This window comes from Hydra vulgaris, chromosome 11 (assembly GCF_038396675.1).
Source record: "Hydra vulgaris chromosome 11, alternate assembly HydraT2T_AEP".
Taxonomy (NCBI): Eukaryota; Metazoa; Cnidaria; class Hydrozoa; order Anthoathecata; family Hydridae; genus Hydra; species Hydra vulgaris.
This window is the reverse complement of record NC_088930.1, coordinates 8780686-8802500: the sequence shown is the minus strand read 5'-3', so window position 1 is coordinate 8802500 and position 21815 is coordinate 8780686. Positions and strand designations below refer to the sequence as shown.

Sequence of the window (21815 nt, the reverse complement as noted above, 5' to 3'; positions counted from 1 at the left end):
ATGCACATGCAAGAGGAGTAAAGCACATAGAACGATTGCCTCAAGAAGGTTACTCTGTTTTGTTCAAAGAAACTGTGCAATCAGAACCACAGAAGCCTATCTCATCAAAGCAATGTAACATTTCAGATATGCTTAAAAAGGAAAAAGTTTCGAAAGCAGAGTTAATTTGTTGTTTAGATATTGTTCAAAGCAAATATTCTTTTAGATCAAGTGAGAATAAGTCTAAACAATTTGCATCAATGTTTCCAGATAGCAAAATTGCCAACAACTTTTCCTGTGGTCGAACAAAATCTGGCTATATAGTAACTCACGGTCTTGCCCCATATTTAAAAAAAATTCTATTAGGAGATCTTAACAAGCTGGATAACTTTGTATGTCTTTTTGATGAGTCTTACAATAAAGTTGTAAAGAAAGGTCAAATGGACTTACATGTGCGATATTGGAATGAAGAGAGTAATACCGTTTGTACTAGATATTATACTTCAGAATTTATGGGAAAAGCTGCAGCCCCAGATATTCTAAATATGTTTAAATCCTGCATGATTGGTTTGAATGATGAAAAAATGCTCCAGGTATCTATGGATGGCCCTAATGTTAATAAACGGTTTTTGACAATGCTCAATGAAGAACGTTAGGCCAATGAATTAAGTACGCTCATTGACATTGGTACCTGTGGTTTGCATACTATAAATGGAGCTTTACAAACTGGTGCCAAAGCTACTGGCTGGAACATAAAGAAGTTATTGTCTTCAATGTACCAAATATTTCATGAAAGTCCATCAAGAGCAAGTGATTATGAACGAATAGCTGGAGCAACAAGTTCAGATTTTCCTTACATGTTTTGTAGCACTCGGTGGGCTGAGAACCAAAGTGTTGCCAAGAAAGCAATACAGGTTTAGTCAAAAGTAGTCTTAGTTGTTGATTACTGGAAGTCCTTACCAAAGAGTAAGCAACCTGGATATGGTACATCAGGGCAAAACACCAGTTTTGAACATTTAAGTGCTCGAGCAAATGAAGTTTTGGTTCCTTTAAAGTTGAAGTTTTTTGAAGAAATTAGTGCCAATCTAAATGCATTCCTTGGTATTCCTTGTTATATTCCTGATGCAATTGTTCTGCTGTTTATGCTCTTTAATATATTTTAAGAAATAAACTATTTTCTTATTATTTTCAAATTTCAGGAAAAAATGCAAAATGTTATTTTCAATATTGCTATTTTTTTTCTTTTAGTTTCTTTTCAAACTGATAAGCCAATGACTCCTTTTCTGGTGGTGACACTTGAAGAACTACTACGCAACTTTTATGCAAAGTTCATTCGATTAGATGTTCTTGCAAATGCCAAAACTACAACGTCTTTATTAAAAATAGATTTATCTAATTGTGCAAACCGGCTTTTAACCAGCAAGATTGATGTTGGCTTTTCATTGAAGTATGATCTCCTGCAACTCAAGAGTAAAGGAAAGATTACTGAAGTTCAAATTGACAAGTTCAAGAGTGAAGTATGCGATTTCCTTGTCTCAATGTGTACTCATATCATTGAGAAGAGCCCTTTGTCTTCTCTGGTTGCTCGCTGTCTGATGTGTATTTCCCCATCATTTATGGTTGAATTCCCAGAAAAATGTGAATTTTTTTTTGAAAAACTGTTGATGAAACTTGTTACTTACAAGAAAATTAGAGCTTCTGTTGGTGATTTAGCTAAGAACGAATATTCCAGGTTTTGTAAAATCGTCATTGTTGATAACAAAGAATTATTTTTGACTTTTGATAAAGATAAAGATCGTTTGGACTACTTTTTGTGGAAATACACTGATTTAAAGCTGTATACAAATCTTCAGCAAATTTTTAAAATAGTCCTCATTTTATCGCACGGACAAGCTCAAGTTGAAAGAGGGTTCAGCAGCAATAAAAGTCTGATTGATGACAATATGTCCACAGACACCATCATCTCTTTACGTTCTATCCAAGATTACCTCACGTTTTATGGGCTCATGGCACATGAAGTTGAAATAACTAAAGATTTGTTGTATAGCTGCAAACAGGCAAGAAAGAGGTATTTTGATGATCAACGATCAAAAGCCCTGTCTGCAGAAAAAGCAGAGAAAATCGAAGCAAAACAAAAAGTAATTGAGGATATTGAAATAGTCAATACAGAAATTCGACAGGCATTATCTATGATTGAAAATTTAAAGAAGTCGTCTGATGAAATTGGATTCCGTGCTGAAAAAAGGATAGCTTTAGGTTTGTGCCTTGAATATGAATAAATTTTTAGTTCATATAATACTAAATGAAATGTCATTATTTAATGATTCTCTTTGTATTTAGATGACATTAAAGCTGACATATCAAAATCTAATGCATTAAAAAGAGCTGCCTTTGAAAAACAAGAGTCTCTTGAAAAGCTTTATGTTAAAAAAAAAAACCTTGTTAAAAAGAAAAATGAACTTTTGTAATAATGTTCTATATGTGTATAGTATATTATATTTATAATAGTTTATCTATTTATATTTAATGTTTATTGAAAAAAGAAAGATTCTGTTTATAAAGTAATCATTTTCTCCTTAATTCTCCTTATTTTTGCCTTGAAAAAGTTGGCGTTCGCGACCAAATCTCCTTATAAATTGGGAAAATATATCCTTAATTCTCCTTAAAGTCCTTATTTTTAGCCTCAGTTTTAATAGTGGTAACCCTGTATGAGCTTGCTTCAAATTACAACTTGCTGTTTTACAAGTTGATAAACTTTGAGTTGCTTTGTTTTGTAAGTTGATAAACTTCTAGCGTTTGTATTTGAAATAATGACTTTTTTTATAATTTTTTGTTACTTTTATGAGGCTATAGATGTATATAAGATGCAAGTATTTATCTTTTTATCTATAGTAAATAAGTTAGATAAATAAAATAAATCATTTTAATCTTTAATCTTATATAAACTAAAGTAATTTATATATGTAATGTAATTTAAACTAGTTTTATAATATTGCTTATTTGCTTAACAAAAGTTTTATTTTAGATATTTTGCTTTAACATGTATGGAAGATCCGCCAAACGAAAATTAGGTTCAGACTCTAATGTAAAGAGTTTGAGAAAAAAAAAAGAAAAAAGTATAAATAAAGAAGATAAAGAAAATCAGTCTGTAAATAAACAAATAAATTCTGATAGAAGTAATCGTGCCTTAGCCGTATTGTCGATTGAAAATAGTCAACCTTCGTGCAGCGAAAGCATAAGCAATGCTTTATTAACAAATATAAGTATTAAACGATATGTTAAAGAGATTAATGAAATTAAACATAACTTGAAAAACAATAAATTTCCGTAAAATTTTCAAATTTGGTGACACTGAAAAAACTAACAGTTCGGTTTTAAACTTTTTTCATTGCCGAACCGAAACCGATTTTAAGCCCGGAAAGAAAGAAAAATTACGTTTTACCTGCATTTATTGCTATAAGGTATTACATGAACCACTAGGTAAAAGTGGTAATTTTTTTAAGCATTTTAATTCCGCACAATGTAACGGCAAAGACGATTTTATGGCTTGGAAAAAGGCTCATGATGATATAAGTCTTGATAATGATGATGACTCGTTGTTAGATGACAATATTATGGATCTAACTAAATATGTAATGTCATCCAATATGGCAACACAAGAGCTAGGTGAAATTCATCTAAAAAGAATTTTAGAGCGTCATAAAATTCATTTACCATGCGATAAGTCTTTTGTCTATAATATAGTTCCTACGGTAGTTGAAAAGATAAAAAAAACAATCACTAACTGCTTTAGAAAAGCCAAAACTATTACATTAATAGGTGATATCTGGGATAGCCGCCAGCTGGCTGATTTTTTTGCCTTATGTTGCCAGGTTACCTTTGCTGATTTCAGTAAAAAGCTAATAGTTCTTGGTCTTCAACGAATGAGTGGCCCACATAATGCTGAAAATATTATATTGGTTTCAGAAGAAATATTAAATCAATATGATTTCGATAATCTAAAGTTGACTGTTATGTGAGTGATGGTGGTAAAGCTTTTCGTAGAGCTTTTCCACAAATGCTCAATTATGAATTGGAAAACGGCAATTGGATTGAAGATTTTGGGAAGAATTGTTTGAGAATGACGACAGTGATGAGAATGATCAGGAACTGAAAGATTTACCTGAAAACAAAATTGAAGCTGAAATTAACGAATTGCTTACTGAAAAAATAAATCCAATCCAAAATGATATTAAATTCCACAAACTATCTATTGAGATTGGTGCTGAGATTGATGCTACTGGAATTGATAATGCTGATAGTTATGAATTTGGGGATCATAGTATAGTAGATCAATTAGAGTTTGAACTCGGCAGCAGAAAAGTACCTCGTTTTGCATGCACAAACCACAAATTTATTATTTCTATACGTAATACTGTGAGGTCATGCAAACGATTGAAAACTATTTTGTCATTGCTTTATTCATTTGCTAAAAAAACTCATCAGACAATTCAAATTACCTGAATCTTCCAACAAAAAAATAGATTAAGAAACGAAAATTTAACTCGTTGGTCATCAAGCTTTTTAATGTTGATTTGATTTTACAAAGCATATAAAGAACATTGTTTTGAAACTATTAAATGTCCAGTTACTCAAGCAGAGATTGAATTCTATTTATCTTTGATGCTCCCAGCATATAGATTTACGCTTTTGGATCTAAGAAATTGCGTACATATTGGTGACTTGGTACCAAGTTTACATTTATTGATCATGCAATATGAGGAAATGGCTAAAAAAGATGATAAAAAGAAAAAATTTTGCGAATTGCTGATAACTAATGTAAAAAAACAATTTGAGCATGAGCTTAACTCTGCTGTTTATGCAGCAGCTGCAGTTTTAAATATTTCTAAACTTTATCTAAGGTATCAAAGACCGATTGCAAAAGCCACAGTCAATTTGGGACTAAGTTCATTAGTAAACTTGGCAATTGAATTTAATAAAAAAAACATTGAATTTAATAAAAAACAGCATTTTTTGATGTTTGAGATTTTTCAGACATGGAGCAAACTTCACATATTTATGTTTATACTTATGTCAAATAAGGATGCGTTGATTGGAGCCTGGGAACAAAAAAAGCTCTACCATTTTAGCTGCTCCAAACATGAGAGCAACAAGTTGATAAAATATTTTTTTAACTATTTTCAACTAAATCTATATTCATAAATAAATGTAATTTTATTATATAATGAATAAAAATAATTTGCTGTGTGCAATCATAACACAGCAAACAATAAGGAAATAAATAAATAAGGAAAAATTTATATAATAAACTTCCTAGAATACAAATACGATTTATCTTTTCTTAAAAAAAAACTTAATTGTTTTCCAAAACCGCAAAAATATTTTTATAACTATAACAACCGTCATAGGGATGTATAATCCTTAGGACAGAAAAAATAAACAGCATGAGCTTTTTATATTTTTTGTCTTTATTTTTCAACATTGTTTCATAACTTCAGTTTTAAAATAGTTTTTTCCATGATTTTCATTGTTTTTTAAACATAATAAAAGGTAAACAGAAGTTTTTGATCTAATTTTTTATTCAGCTATAAAATTATGTAGATAAATTTTTTTAATTCCTAGTTTTTTAGATAATTGTAATTCATAATATCATTTAATTTGATATTATATGAGAAATAAAAATAAGAGCTGTATAAAAAATAAATTAAAAGGTAAATTACTAAAAAGTTAGTTCATGTACTAAATTTTGTTCAACTAGTGTAAGAAATCAGAGCCCTTTAAGTTCATTGCAGAGCTCACAATTTAAGTTTAGTTGTAAAAAATGAACTGAAAAACATATCTGATATAGAAAATATCAAATATCAAAATATCACTTGTTCAAAAATTCATCGCTATTACCAGACGCTTACGAAAGAGGCTCGCTTGGTTTTCAAGCCTAGAAGACCAAAAAAAAAGCAAAGATGCACACCAAAATGGAACATTAATTAGATCTTTTTGTCAAACCAGATAGATAATGCACAAGCCATCTCTAGTATCTATTACCAGTGTTAACAGATAACTTCTAGTTTGGCTAAAAGACCTTACCACCACTCTGGCTTTACCAAATGCCGAGTGGAAGCAACGGCCTTTTTGTCTTCTTTTCAGGTTCTTTACAACTTTTTTAAATTTGAACTTTTTCGAATCATTTTTACCATCCTAGAAATTCAAGCATTCAACTTCAGGGAAGCCAACTCAACTTTAGTAAGGCTGAATTCATCATTTAGACCCTGAAACAAATTTTGATATCTTTGCGCACTGACTCACGATTCAAAACACTTTTCGATGCTGGAACTGAATCTGCTAAAACAATGGATTTAGACAATCCAGCTCTACCCAGGAAGAGGAAAGTACGTCCAAGATTTAAAGTCGCCTTCAGGGATACTTATTACCAGCAAAAGGTCCAAAATGAGATCTACAAGCAGTTATATTTTACCAGTTTAGATGCAGTTTTAGTTGGCTTCATTAATAGAATTTGAATCAACTGAAATCACTCGTCATCTAGCAAGAGTTCAAGACAGATTTGGTCACTTGCCAAGGAGGGGACTCAAAAGGTCTTCAAAAAAATAAAAAAGGTCCGCATTTCATTATTTATAAGTAACTTTCTTTTTTAATTTTTTGTACTTTGGGTAATAATCAAGTTCATATACGTATAATTACATATATTAGTCAATTTCATTCGTCAGTATAGTAGTCCCATTCAGTATAATAGTCAATCTGCAAAAGAATTTTTCTGAAAAAAATTCCAAGATGGCCGGGGGTTATTATCCCCATGGTCCCTCCTAAAACTCGCCACTGGTTCCGCCAGAGTTTTTTGTTGGATCAAATAACACTGAGTGCAGTATTGGCTATATAAAAAACTTCTACAAGGACAATTTTCCTAATTATCAAAGGCTGCAGCTTCACCAGAACCTTTTCATTGACAAAGCTAAGAGAAAAAAAGTCCAAATAGAAATATTTCTATCAGCTCTACATTTCATCCGCGCTAAAAAACAAATTGGATTGAGAAGCATTGCCTCGGAAATTGCCCTTTTTATTAAAGTAATTCTGGTCCAGCCAGTGTCAACAATAATTTAGTGATCTGCGTAGACTAAAATTTTTTCTTCGATCAACTATGAGCAAGGAAAGGCTGAACTCTGTTTCTCTAATGAATACTCATAAAGTAATTACCCAGAGTCTTGAAATGGACTTTTTGTTAGATATGTTTATTGAATAAAACGAAGCGTGCCATAGATTGTTTTATTTGGAAACTAAGTATAAAAGTCCATCTTCACTTATTTTAATTTCATTTTTTTATTCTAGTTAAACAAAATCAAAAGTTGTCATTTTTTATATTTATATCTAAATTAATATACACTGGACAGTAGACATACCTTGCTCAAAAAAATTAAACTTTAAACCTTTTGCCCCCCCCCCCCTCCCACTCTCCTTGAAAATTTGATCACTCTACGCCCATGTGTGTGTATATATATATATATATATATATATATATATATATATATATATATATATATATATATATATATATATATATATATATATATATATATATATATATATATACATATATATATACATATATATATATATATATATACATATATATATATATACATATATATATATATACATATATATATATATATATATATATATATATATATATATATATATATATATATATATATATATATATATATATATATAATGTATATGTAAATATGAAGCAAAAAAATTTTGTTTCGATAAAAATAAATGTAACGTTGTGTAAATGTAAAATATAACGTTGAATCGAATTAAAATACAACGTTTCGGCAACGTAAAATACAATGTTGACTCGATGTAAAATATCACGCAATGCCGAATTAAAATATAACGTTGTATTTTGGTTGTTGGCGACGTCGCATTTCTTACCCAAGTAATATAAAAACAACGATAGCGGTCAATGTTAAGCCAACGCAACGCGCAACGTCTGTGCTAGCTGGAGAAGCACAAGTAAAGCCAAAAAAAACGTCTTTCCAAACGAATTTCTTAAACACTATAACAAAGCAAGTTTCAAAATTAAAACAAAAACGCTTTTAAAAAAAGTGGATAGCGATAAGTGTACGTAACAACGGATAACGATAGATATACTTAAATCTTCATACAAATAAACTAAGCAATGAATGAACATTTTCTTATTAACAACAGATAACCCCCTCAAATTGAGGTGGGGGAGGGGGTTCAAACTTTTATAAGGTCATAATTATTGAATGCTGAAAGATTATACTATGAAACTCTAGAATAGTAAAAAATATATTTTTTTATTTTAATGCAATAACGTTTGGGACAGGAGAGAAGGAAGTGGGGGGAAGGGGTTAAAAAAAAATTTTTTGGTTGGAGACTGGCAACAAAAAATGTTTTTTTGTTGCCACTCTCGATTCATTGCAATTTTTCGCAAATCATCCTTATTTGACACAAGTATAAACATATAAATGTTTGGAGTTTGCCTTAAGGCTATCTAAAAGACCAAAAAAATGCTGCATCTAGCTTTGCAAACAACATTGCGCAATAACAAGTATTAATTAGTAATCTGAATGATCCTAAATGATCTGAATATACTCAAAAAAAATCATAAAATGATTTTTTTTGAGTATATTTAGATCATTTAGGATCTAAATGTACTAAAAAAAATCATTTTTTTTAGTATATTTAGAAAAAAACTGTTTAAAGCATTTAAAGAGTTTTTTATGCAGATTTCAACACTAGTTTTTCTAGCAGATTTTAACCTCTTATTGTGGTATGTGCCTCTTATTGTATTACTGGTGTCTCTGATCATCACAAGAAAATAAATTATTCGACGAAGTTCCTTGGTTAAAACCTTTGAAAAGACTAGGTCATTTAAAAAAGTGAACTCAACTACCCTCTTTTTAACGGTAATTATTTACTTTACTTGTTCAATAGAAATTGTAAATAAAATGTTTTTTTTAATTTGGTATAAAAAGAAACCTATGCAAAATGGCGTTGCCTAATTTATTATTCTTAGAGTAGTAAACTTTGTATTTCATTTCCGAAATTTTTTTAATAATGGTAAAAATTAGCTAAATTAACTTACATTATGAATAGAATTATCAATATTACTTAAAACATACTTTTTACTTGATTAACTTATTAAATTTGTCTGGTTAACATATCCAAAAAATAAATATAAAAAATAGTTTTACCAGACTACGTATACACCCAACGAACCCATACTCATCGTAATAACTGCCACCTATATACATTGGTCTTCCATCTACATTAAGTTGAACGGGATCATCTTGTAAAGGTAATCCGTGTATCATAAGAACGCCATCAAGTGTTACATTAACTTCTTTCATATTGAACATTAAATCGAACTCGTGCCATTCGTTATCATCAATGTACCTACCAATTTTTTCAATGTCAACATCTTGCTTAATTTCTCCAAAACCAAAGTTTAAAAGCACCCTTATCAGGGTTCTAGACCATATCATTATCTTGAGGTAATCTCCAGAAAATGGTCCGTAGGCATTTACCAAAGTTAGATAATTATAGGCAACAGAAGTTTTGAATTCAAAAGATACACCACCTGCATATATATTGTCAAATGGCTGATCAGGAAAGTAGACTGATAAAAAAGAATATGGCTTTCTAAAAGTAGCTGCTACTTCTCTTGCACCTGATCCAGCACATCTTAAATGATCAACTCGTAGTTGAGCCGTGACTGAGCCTTTTAAAACTTGATCAAATTGAACTTGACGAACTGGAAGATGCTCTTTTATTGTTAAATTACCATCATCAACAAGACTTTGGTAAGCACTTAAATCATCACAGTTACAATATTTACCTACGTTATAACATGTTTGGTCAAGACCACATGCACAATAACCGCGATTATTTTTTGCTCCTCCCCAATAGTAATGAAGAATGTCATCACCTCCCATCCAACGAACCTATATAAATAAAAACATATTTTAAACTTTTGTTGCTGCATATTGTTTAGTTTTATATTTTATATAACTTTGAAGCTTAAGTTCAATAAATTTCCTTTCAAAGAACAGTGAAAAATAAGTCAAGATTTAAATAAGAATTAAAAGATATAATTTTTTTACTTACAGAAGGTGGACCTTCCGGAGATCTAAATATTGGAGTTCCTAAACACGTGTATTTAATATACTGTTCACAATAAGCACTATTCAAGATTAGCTCTCTCATCTGGATTATGTTTGCTGCATAATCAATGTCAAAGTTATTCTTTCCTGAAGCAGTAGTGACATCTTTATCATTGTAGTTTGTATTATTTATTTGAGTTATACTACTTTCAATGGTTCTACCAAGAATACACAGAGCGAGAACAGGCTGCATTGGTCCCATACCATCAAAATCAATATAGTAAACATCGCTTCTTTTTTCTCCTGATTTTTTTATACCAGCACATGTGTAGTTAAAGCGAGCTATTATAATTTAAAAGACAATTAACAAAATAAAAAATAAACATAGCAAAAAATTTTTTCATTGCATTGAAACTTGGTTATTAATAGAGTGAAAAAAACAATTTCTGGAAAAGGTTTAAAAAAGATTACCATGAATAGTTGTTTGAGTAAGGATTTACGCAGTTTGATTGTTGAATCTAAATTAATTATTTATTTGGCACTGTTTCAGTTTGTAATCCCTATTATTTTATAATTTCAATAATTTCATATATTTCGATCATTTAACAATTTTGATAGAGAGCTTTATGCTGATTAAGAATTGTATAAAAACATACACCTGAAAATTTGAGGAAAACTTTTAATATCGGTGTATAAAAAATATAATTCGGTGCTGAAGTTTAAAAAGTTAACAAAATTTGTTTATAAAAAAAAAAAGCTGATCGTCACGTAATTTAATAAATTGCTCGCTAAAATGAATGAATAAATAAATTTTACAAGTTTTTTCATTACTCCCCTGCAAACATTCTATCGCAGAATTTCATTAGACCTATTTAGAAATTTTGAGAGGATCACTATAGTTTTAATCATCGGTTACTTAGTGGACCATGTCAAAAGTGGCTAGCCGATGACTAACCTCTATTAATATGTCGGAAAGTTATTGACTTGCCATTTATAGTGGCTGCCACTAATTGTCCACTTATATTATTAGGTTAGTAAATATAACTAAAAAATTAAACATTAATTGTGAGCTAATTACAATGCCTCCAAAATCACACGATGAAAACCGTGCACAAGTTTGTGCGATTTGCTTTTGCACAAGGGGAAAAAATGAAAACAGACAAGTTACTAATACACAAGAGGTTGAACTGAAAGCTCATTTGGTGTCAAACTATTCACTGCAAGACCCAAGGTTTCGATCTGGGTTTTATGTTGACTGCAGATTGGACTTAAACAAGATAAAAAACGGAGATTTTACAGTCAATCTATCAATAGCAAAGAACTATGGCCTAGAGCTAAAAACTATAACAAGGTATTTATATATAAAATTGCAACTTATTTTTTAATATTTACTATTTTTGAGAATGATAGAATAAAAGTAAACTAAAATACGCATTCTTAAAAGGAAATCTTTTGAGCTTATTTTAAACAATCATGGCTGCATTAAATAATTTTGAATCTCTTGCTTTTAATTTCTTTGAAAAAGAATTTTTCCTTGGATGAAAACTCCAAGGAGACCCCGACAGTAATTTTTATTCTGAGAATTTTTCAGATTGTTCGTATCTTTTTCCAAGTGAATTAGCAGGGTTTCTTTTTAAGAATGTTATTGACAAAAATTCTATTCTATAATCAAATTCTAATCTATAATCAATTCTAATCTATAATCAATTCTAATCTATAATCAAATTCTATAATCAATTCTATAATCAAATTCTATAATCAATTCTATAATCAAATTCTATAATCAAAATCTATAATCAAATTCTATAATCAAAATCTATAATCAATTCTAATCTATAATCAAATTCTAATCTATAATCAATTCTAATCTATAATCAAATTAGAATTCTCCACCTCAACATAAGAAGTTTAAATCGTAACTTTGAAAAACTTTTAAATCTATTAGAAGAAACAAAAAATCTTTTTAATATAATATGCCTAACAGAAACTTGGATAACTTTAAAAGATCAAAATAGCGCCTTTCAAATCCCGCACTTTAACATAATTTCATTAGAGAGACAAACAAACAAACGAGGTGGTGGAATTTTAATTTACGCACATGAAACACTAAGGCTTATACTTAGAGGCGAGTTGAGCGTTTCTGACTGCGATAAAGATGTTTTAACAATTGAAATTGAAAACAAAAAAACAAAAAACCTGTTGATTAGCTGTTGTTACCGGCCACCTGGTGGCGTGAGCGAAAACCTAAGCATGTTTTTACAACAAATTATTAAAAAAGGCGACGCGGAAAAGAAAAAAAATGTTTTACTTGGGGACTTTAATATGAATCGTTTTCTTTATAATAATGACTACAAAGTAAAATATTTTTATGACGCAATTTTTGAAACAGGATCAATCCCCCTCATCAATCGACCTACTAGAGTAACAAAAAACTCAGCGACTCTAATTGATAACATTATTTCAACAGATATTTTTAATAATGGTTTGCAAAAAGGTATTTTAAAAACTGATATAACAGACCATTTCCCCATTTTTGTTACAATTAACACCTATACAGAAAAAAAAATGACAAAAAAAAAGTAATAAAGAAACGAATTTATAATCAGAATAACTTTAATTCATTCAAAGACCAGCTATCTTTACTAAATTGGAGTAATATAAACATTAATGATAATGCAAATGACATATATGAAACTTTTTTCAAAACTTTTTATTCGGTATATGACGCTAACTTTCCCTTTGTCGAAATAATTGCAAAACCTAAGAATTTGAACTCTCCTTGGATTACTAAGGGATTAAAAAAACCATCGAAAATCAAGCAAAAGTTGTATATAACTTTTCTTAAAACAAAAACAAGCAAACGAAAAAATTTACAAAAATTATAAATATTTGTTTGCGAAAATTCGTAAAAACTTAAAAAAAAATTATTATTCAGAATTAATTAACAAATTTAAAAATAACACAAAGCGTATTTGGGAAATAATGAAGCAAATCAATTGTCTAAACATAACTATCAGAACAATTGTCTTAATATAACATGCGGGGTTCCACAAGGTTCAATCCTTGGATCACTCCTTTTTTTAATCTATATAAACGATTTAAATAAAGCAACTAATCTGATGAGCATCATGTTCGCAGATGATACTAATTTATTTGTCTCTAAGAGTGATATTAACGAACTTTTTGCTACAGCAAATAAAGAACTTGAAAATTTATCCCACTGGTTCAAATCTAATAAACTAACACTAAACATCGAAAAAACTAAATGGACACTTTTTCATTCGCTTAACAAAAAAATTCCTTACCCTCAAACTTGCCTCAAATCTTTATTGACAATATTGAAATTAAAAGAGATCCCGTCACCAAATTTCTAGGTGTTTATCTCGATGAGAACATTACTTGGAATCAACACATTAATTATATATGCTCTAAAATCTCTAAAAACATTGGAGTTTTATACAAAGCTCGAAATTATCTCAATAAGATAAATTTAAGACAACTCTATTTCTTATTTATTCATTAATACTTAAACTATGCAAATATTGCCTGAGGAAGTACTGAAAAAAGTAAACTACAACGTCTTTATCGCTGTCAGAAACGGGCAGTTCACATAATTAACTTTGCTGATCGTTTTTCTCATTGTAAACCTTACTTTATTGAAATGAGAATTTTAAATATATATGAACTCAATGTCTTGAAAATTTTATGTTTTGTTTATATGTAGAAAAACAATCTCCTCCAGTCTTTAAAGATCTCTTCAATTTAAAACCAACCAACAAATACGAACTTAGAAATTAAAAAAAAAAAAATTTTTTTTTAGAAAAACCTTTTTGTCACACAAATTTTAATCAATTCTGTCTTGCCTATCGTGCGCCACACCTGTGGAATAAACTTGTTTTTTCAAATTTTGATTTTGATCTAACTAATTCTCTTCATCTTTTTAAAAACAAAGCAAAAAATTTTATTCTCTCTCAAGATAACATTTTACAATATTACTAATCACTTTAAAAAATTTAATTTCTTGTTATTTTAACTTAACTTGTGAACTTTTTTTTTTCTTACTTCTTTCTCACGTTTTGTATTTTATATTGTTTACAATATTTTGCAAGTTTATATTATTTACAGTTCAACACGTGTAAAAGATTAATATATATGTATTCTTCATAATACCTTGCACTTTAAAATTATTGTAAATAAAAAAATATTAAAAAAGATGTAAAAAACTATATATTTTATTATATTTTATAAGGTCCCGATGACAAGATCATTGTGATCTTCTTTCGGAAACCTAGTTTATATTGTAGTCTGCTATATTTATAAATTTGTAAAAGTATTTTAACAGTTTATTTTATTGTATAACGACTGACTTTGTAAACTGAAATAATAAAAAATATATATATATATATATGTATATATATTATAATATAAATAATATGTATATTTATATGTATATATAATATATTATAATATATGGTCTGTCTAAGTTAACAAGTATTTATTTAATCGCAAATCTCCCCCCCCCCCCTCTCTATTTTCTCTATACAAATTTTTGTTTTTTCTCAAAAAATAAACTACTATAGTAGTATATGATAATATAATGTTATAAATGGTAAATATATTTAACATTTATTGGTTTTTATCAGGTGGAAAGATGTAAATGCAGAATTTGTAAAATTGCTAGCTTGAATGGTCTTCAGCGGAAATTATTTGTCTACGAACAGAAGAATAAATCTAATAACTCAAGATTGTTTCCCACACGGATCTGTTCACAATGCTTTGCTAGTATCAATAAGGGATCAAACCACTTCAAAGATAAGTGTAAACTAAAATTGGAAAAGTTAACTAACATTACAAACCTAATTGATCCCAAACTGGCTGAACAGATCTGTTATAAAACTATAAAACAAAGAAAGAATTACGCAATTCAATCATCTCCATTACGTCCCCTAATGGTGGAAAACCTTTAATACTATTGTCGAAGACAATAGTATCAGCTCAACTATTGTTTCCTTGCCGAGAACAAGGAAACAATAGTTGAGGGATTTCTGACTGCAGAGAATGACTCTATAATACAACAGGAAGCTAGGCTGACTGATCGTCAAGTTATTTTAGTTCTGAAAAACTTTAGACTTAAATGGGGATGGAAATGCATCTTCTGTTCCAATATCTTGGAGTTTGTGGAAAAACTAGCATATCTTAGGTAATCATAACAATTTTGATCGCTATTTTCTTTTTAAGATTTCATATTCATTATTTTAAACTAATTGTTGAATATTTATATTATATATTAAATTGTAGGAAACAGCCTTTCTTAAAGATGGCTTCAAAGTTTAGTCTTGATTTTGGAAAAGGACATCTAAAGCTAACTCTTACACTTTATGATCCAGATGATTTAACTTTCATCAGACCTTCAAGCAGAGTAACCAGGAAAAGAGGCATTGGTTCAGGTAAAAATAATTTTAAATCTCACATGCAATTGCTTTTAACTAATGTGTTAACTTTTATTAAGTGTTCAAAAATATCAATTTAGGATATCATTACAAAGAGACTGGAAGGAGGAAGATTCAGATCATTGGATCATTTCCAAAGATTTCAGAGACATATCATAACTGCAAGATATTCAAAGAGAAGACTCAAATCAATCTTCTATTGTTTAACTTCACTGGTGACCTTAAACTCTTAAATATTGTGTCTGGAATAATGTCATGTGCATCAAAATATCCATGCTTATACTTTGAGTCTCCAAATAGTTAAGGAAGTGAAGCCTGGCAGACAGATGCTACACTCAGAACATTCGGGAATATTAAAAACCACAAAGAGGATTGGATAACCTCTGGAGGTAAAATGATCAAAGCAAAAGAGTATACTAACTGTATGGCAACTCCTTTGCTCTTTCAGGAAGATGATCCTAGTGTCAGTTTGGTGATCCTTAAGAGTCCACAACCAGCTCTTCATCTTAAGTTGTCCCTAAATCATGTCCTTAAGGAGCTACAAAACATTTGGCCAAGACTTCGGGATTGGTTAGTAGGACATTTTATTCTCTTCGAATCATACCATGGTGACACGCTTGAAGGTAATGAGTGTTCTAAGACTCCTTGATAGATTTGAGAAAGTACTTCCTATGGAGGTGTCTGGTTTTTTAGATTACATGCATGACTTTTCAAAGGTCATTGACTCTACATTTGGTGTGTCTGTAGATCCTAATTATAAGAATGTTTTAAAAAACCTAAGGATGTCTTTTAAGTCTTTACAGGAAGAGTTTAGAGTATCTGAAACCCCTAAGCTTCATGTAATACACACACACACATATTGAGCAGTTCATCAACATAACAGGAAGGGGACTTGGTCAGTTTTCAGAACAGGAGTTGGAAAACTCACATTCAGCAATCTTGGAGGTTTGAGAACGATACTTGATAAAAGACATTTCTTTACCTAGATATATGGAAAACTACTCTAAGGCTATTCTAAAATTTAATGCTGATAATATTTAGTTACGTAGTATGCAATTATATGTATTTTAATTTTTTATATCTAATTAAGTTGTACTTAACTGTAAACTATATTTTGTATCACCTTATAAAAAGATTTTATACCTTTTTTTATTTTTGCGGCTTTTTAAGGGTCATTTCTCAAAATTTTCCCAACAAATGTTTTTTATTTTTTTAATTTTTATAACTAGTATATGTATGTCAAAGAATGACATAATACATTTTTTTGGTTGTTTTCATAGAGGCTCGATTTTCCCCAGGCACACGGTGGCATATTTATTAAATACTTTTTACATATTTATCTCAATCAAATAATCTTACATATTTATCCAATTCATATGAAGGTATGACTATGATATCATTTGTTTTATTTTAAGAATCTTGAATAATTAATTAGTGCTTCCAATACCGGTAGTACCGATACCGGTTTTAAAAAAATATGTGGAGGGCTAGTGATAAAGCGAATGCAATCGCACTTTTTACGTGAAACACGAAAGTAAATGAAATATTTAAAACTTCCAGTCGCGATAAACAACGCTCGTTCATCTTGAAATGAGTGTATAAAATTACGCTCGCTAAAGAGTTTGGAATGGTGAAAATAATAAGTTGCTTAAGTGATTTTTCATAAAAAAAACTATTGTTAAAAAAATTTAGTTAATTAAAATTATATTTAATTTAAAAGTAAAATTTTGTCTACTTATTTGAAATAATATAATTACATCACTAGCTGTAGTAGAACACGTTTGAGTTTTGCACTAACGTAAAGGATGAAAAGTTTAAAGTCGTTACCGCTGATTTTTATGGTTTCTATATTCTGGATTTTTTACTATTTTAACCAAGCGGGTGTTGAAAAGGAAACGCAATGTGATTTGATTTTAGCGCTGACGCACATGCAATTTTAATTGAAAATTACTGTAAAAAAATTAAAACTTGAGAGTGTTTTTAATTTTGTAAAACCACCAAGATGAAATGTTTTGGACAAAAAGTTGACAATTTCTGAAAAATAAAACTTGATAGTAAACTGCAATTGCACAATAGCTATGAAAGTGACAAGGATAAAAATACTGACGATGACACAAACAAAACCAATGATGATGAAGACTTTTCCAGTGTAATGAGTGAAAAGAATGACTCTACTGAACTGACTTATAATTTGCAGCTGTTAATCAATAAGGTGCGCACTGTTGTTAAATTGTTTTACCATTCTCCGACAAAAATGATCAAACATTTCAAAAATACACATTAGACGAACATGGTAATACTTGGTAATATTTGACTCCAAAACTCGCTGGAGTAGCTTGCACACAATGCTTGAACGTTTTGTAAAATTAAAAAATTGCATTCACAAGTCACTGATCAACCTTGGCTTTTTTAAGCATCTTAACAAATCAGCCATTGTAAATACAGTTCTTAGACTAAATGATCGGCTTAATCAGAAAGCGTATAATCCTCTCCCTTTCATCGACGTTTCTTCTGAATGCGATTTTGTTGAAAACGCTTTAAACATGTCATTGAAAGAAATGCTTGACTTCGCAATTTTGAAAAATAAGAAATGCAGCAACACGGGAAGATTAAATGTTTTGAATAACTTATCCAAAATTATTTGTAATGAGACGGCAGTTTTTGAAAGAGGAAACCGTGGCATATATTTGTAAAGTTCCTACGAACACTTGAAAACTGTGAAGCAAACAAGTGTCGAATTGGAGCGTGGATTTTTAGCCCGTGGCAACATTGTCACAAAATTACGATCATTTCTTGAGGATAATACTCTGAACGCCCTATGTTTCTTGCGGACTTATTTTACAGAGGAGAAAAAAAGAAAAATGAAAAAGTCAGTTATTTTGAGATAAAAGAAATAGGCTTATTGAATCCGTTAAACTTTTACTACTAACTTAAAAAAAAGTTTCATACCGGTATTATACCGTTATTGAAATTATTCAGTATCGAATTACCAGTATTGAAAAATGATATCGGTATTGGAAGTACTATAATTAATCATTGAAAAAAAGTTTTAAACATATATAATGTAAACTTTTAATAATGTTATTTAAAAAATTTTTATAAAGCATGTTACTTTTTAAAAATAATAAAAAAAAGGAGTTGCAAAATCCCTTTTAAATGAAGGTACTTACGCCTGTGACATGTAGAACCTTCGTATAATGTATTCTGGCAATCACACTTTATATTATCTTCCGTCTGATTACAGCTTGCGCCATTTTGACATGGATTTGGATTACAATAATCTTTTAATGTGCACGAGTTATACACAACACCTTCATCGTTGTAAGTAAAAAAATGCTTTGTATCTTTTAAATCTCTTCGTACACTTTTAATATCATCATCATTAATTTTTATGTCTCTCATGCATCCAGTGAAACCAAATCCAATATTTATATATCCATTAAAATCAAACTTATTGTTTGAATTTGAAAGTCTTGTTTTTCCATCAACTGTAAACTTGATAATATACGTACCATCAGTTATAGCAACGTTGTCGATTTCAAAAGATGCGTTATGCCACTGCCCATCATGATAGTTTTCTTTTGCGGTTTGAATGATCTGAGTGTTTCCTTTAAATCCAACACTAACTCCAACTCGACCTTTTCTGTCAATAATTAACTGGATCATATCTCCTGTACCTATTGTAGTATAGTTTGCAAGAATTTGCTCGTTTATAACAGTTCGAAATTTCAAAAAGATTTTTATTGACTGTATTGTATAGTTTTGCGTGAAAGCAATATGAGCAGCAGATGAAGGGAAATATAACGGAGAATATTGTAAGTCAGCACATGGTATAGCCGGTTCCCCTATATGCTTATAATTAGGAGAATTCATTAATAAAAAGTCGTAAATCTTACCATTAGTTTCTGGTAAATGTTGACTAAAAACAGCTTCGTTAAAACAAGCTTTAATTCCTTTACGTGATAAAGATTTTTGCATGCTTATTTGAGAAGCCTGAAATGAATAATACCCACCAAACGTTATCATTGAGATAGGTAGTTCAATATAAGTAGGCGGCGAAAGCACATAAGAATACTTTTCCATTTTTCCTCGACCACGGTCTATATAAATAATATTGTCTCTCACATTTCGTATAAATTCTACAGTATGCCATTTGTTATCAGCCAGATCTACCCCAAGATACATTTCGTAAAATCCATTTACAGGACGAAGTTGATTTAACGGTCCATTTCCAAAGTTAGCTGCAATTCTGATTTAAGATTTTAAAACTTAATTTCAAAAATTGAAAGTTAAAAAACATTAATTTTCATACTTTTGTTTACCTTATTTTTCCTCTGAACAATTCCATTGACAAAAAACGTTCGTTATCAGCTCCTTGAGCTAACATAATCAAACCTGTCGCTTCAATTGTTTTAAATCGAAGTTTGATATAGTTTTCTCGTGTTGTTATTTGTTCTTGATGAAAAACGCGAAACGCATTAGAGCTTATTTCAATATCTGGCAAAAAGAAAATGGAAGCAATATTTATTCATGTTCAATAACTACGCAATGTTTAATGCCATATTTAGTTGCATAAATAAACTTACCCGATTTGATAAAATTTAATACAACAAATGCAACCAACAACTGAAATATAACTCGTTTCATGACGTATTATAATTCCGTGATTCTTCTGAAGTACAGGCAATTAATTTTTTTTTATTCTCTTGAGCTTTGGATACTGCTAAAATAGAAAAAGCAAAATGAATTTAAAGTTTTTTTAAAAAAATCTTTTCTTTATGTTTTATCTTTTTTAGTAGTTAAACGTAAAATAAAATGAAACATAGTTCCTATTTGTTAAAATCAATTTCATAATTATGAGTCAGCCAAAGAGTTGGTTCATGAATCAGTAACGAAAGCGGTTTGAATACGTAAGCGTCGAAACAATTCAGTAAATTTCAATATACCATTAATAATTTAAAATAGTGTGCAATGATTTTTTATTAATAAATTGAAGCACTTTATAAATAAAGAATGTGTTATTAATTGCATATAAGTTGCAGATGTTTGCTACGTAATGAAAGAATTTTTTTTAAACAAGTGTTGTTGCAAATTTTGCAGGAATACAAATTGAAACACATACTATAGCCGTTTTTCAAAGCGGGTTTTTTTTGAAACGCATACAAGAAATAAAAAATTTTTTGTAAAATTTCCTCTCAAGCTATTTTGTAAGATAAAAGAAAAAAATTTAGTTTTGTCATATAATTTAAAACTTATTACATTTTTATTACGTATGCCAATAAAGCTTGGGCCAGTTTTCACTTTTCCAAGTTAAAACAGCTTTATTTACGTCCAAAGCATATTTCAAAAGTAATGTAGAACAAAAAAAAATTTACTCAACGCGCACTGGAAAAAACAAAAGCACTACAAATCTTTTAAATAAGTATTTACCAAAGTATACTGTTCATTTATTAATACAAACTAGATCTGGTGCCAGAAATTTAACAACAAACTTTTAAAAATATAATATAAACAAATTGAATACATAAGCAACAAATCATTCATCTAGTTGGACAATGATGATTTTTCCATTCAAAGTAAAGCTTGCAAACTTGCACGGTTTTATCCAAGGATGTGAACAAAGAGAATATCATTAAAGAAGTTTGCCGTTTTAACAATGCCTAAGAAACAATTTTTAATTCACAGCAGCTTCGAGAAGAGGTTTGAACGCCTTTTTCCGTACACTTGCATCATGCTCCGTATTTTCAACACTATTCCTGTGTCAGTTACTGAGGGTGAAAGGTCGTTTAGTAAACTGAAGGTTGTAAAAAACTATTTTCGTTTAACCATGGGCCTGGATCATGTTACTGATCTTTTGATTATTTTGATTGGAGAAGATTCGGTTTAAAAGGTATGTCATCGGTATTTAAGCGGCCACAAAAGCTCGAAAAATTAATTTTTAAGTGCCTTATTTATCTTTTGCAGAAATACAATGTGCTGTATCAGAAATAGATAATTACTGCGTTTGCACAACTTTAAATTTTGTATTTTCTTGGTTTGAAATAGAGGCGCTGTTCCTCATTTTTACCAGGGCACTATTGGCGCTCCCGTAGGCCCTGATCCTAGCTATCCGGACCCGTAAAAATAGATCTTTACCAGACCGACCATTTCTATACTTATCTATTCCAAATCAATCATTTCTATTCTTATTTCTTATTTACTTTAATATTTTTCAGTAAAATAATTCATTCTAATAAAT

General features: G+C 29.7%; 2 protein-coding genes across 2 annotated transcripts in view; one reads left to right on the top strand and one right to left on the bottom strand.

Annotated features, from left to right (window-relative positions):
* LOC100203834 (contactin-associated protein like 5-3) overlaps positions 1 to 20485 on the bottom strand; it is a 30231-nt gene extending 9746 nt beyond the window's left edge. The window contains exons 1-5 of the mRNA XM_065810008.1: positions 20164 to 20485; positions 19900 to 20074; positions 18748 to 19826; positions 10132 to 10469; positions 9219 to 9968 (exon numbers count right to left, since the gene is read on the bottom strand). Coding sequence (XP_065666080.1) covers positions 9219 to 9968; positions 10132 to 10469; positions 18748 to 19826; positions 19900 to 20074; positions 20164 to 20224 — 2403 coding nt within the window. The 5' untranslated portion in view covers positions 20225 to 20485. The remainder of the gene's footprint in view (positions 1 to 9218; positions 9969 to 10131; positions 10470 to 18747; positions 19827 to 19899; positions 20075 to 20163) is intronic.
* LOC136087432 (uncharacterized) lies at positions 906 to 2526 on the top strand. The gene is made up of 3 exons (XM_065810200.1): positions 906 to 1080; positions 1228 to 2235; positions 2320 to 2526. The coding sequence occupies exons 2-3, from the start codon at positions 1251 to 1253 to the stop codon at positions 2445 to 2447; spliced, it is 1113 nt and encodes a 370-aa protein (XP_065666272.1). The 5' UTR covers positions 906 to 1080; positions 1228 to 1250; the 3' UTR covers positions 2448 to 2526.
* Positions 20486 to 21815: the final 1330 nt, after the last annotated feature.

What these genes read in the sequence shown, in the direction of transcription:
- LOC136087432 (XM_065810200.1), top strand. Translation starts at nt 1,251, where the DNA reads ATGACTCCTTTTCTGGTGGTGACACTTGAAGAACTACTACGCAACTTT. An exon ending in TGAAAAAAGGATAGCTTTAG is followed by an intron (nt 2,236 to 2,319) that starts GTTTGTGCCTTG and finishes CTTTGTATTTAG; the next exon opens with ATGACATTAAAGCTGACATA.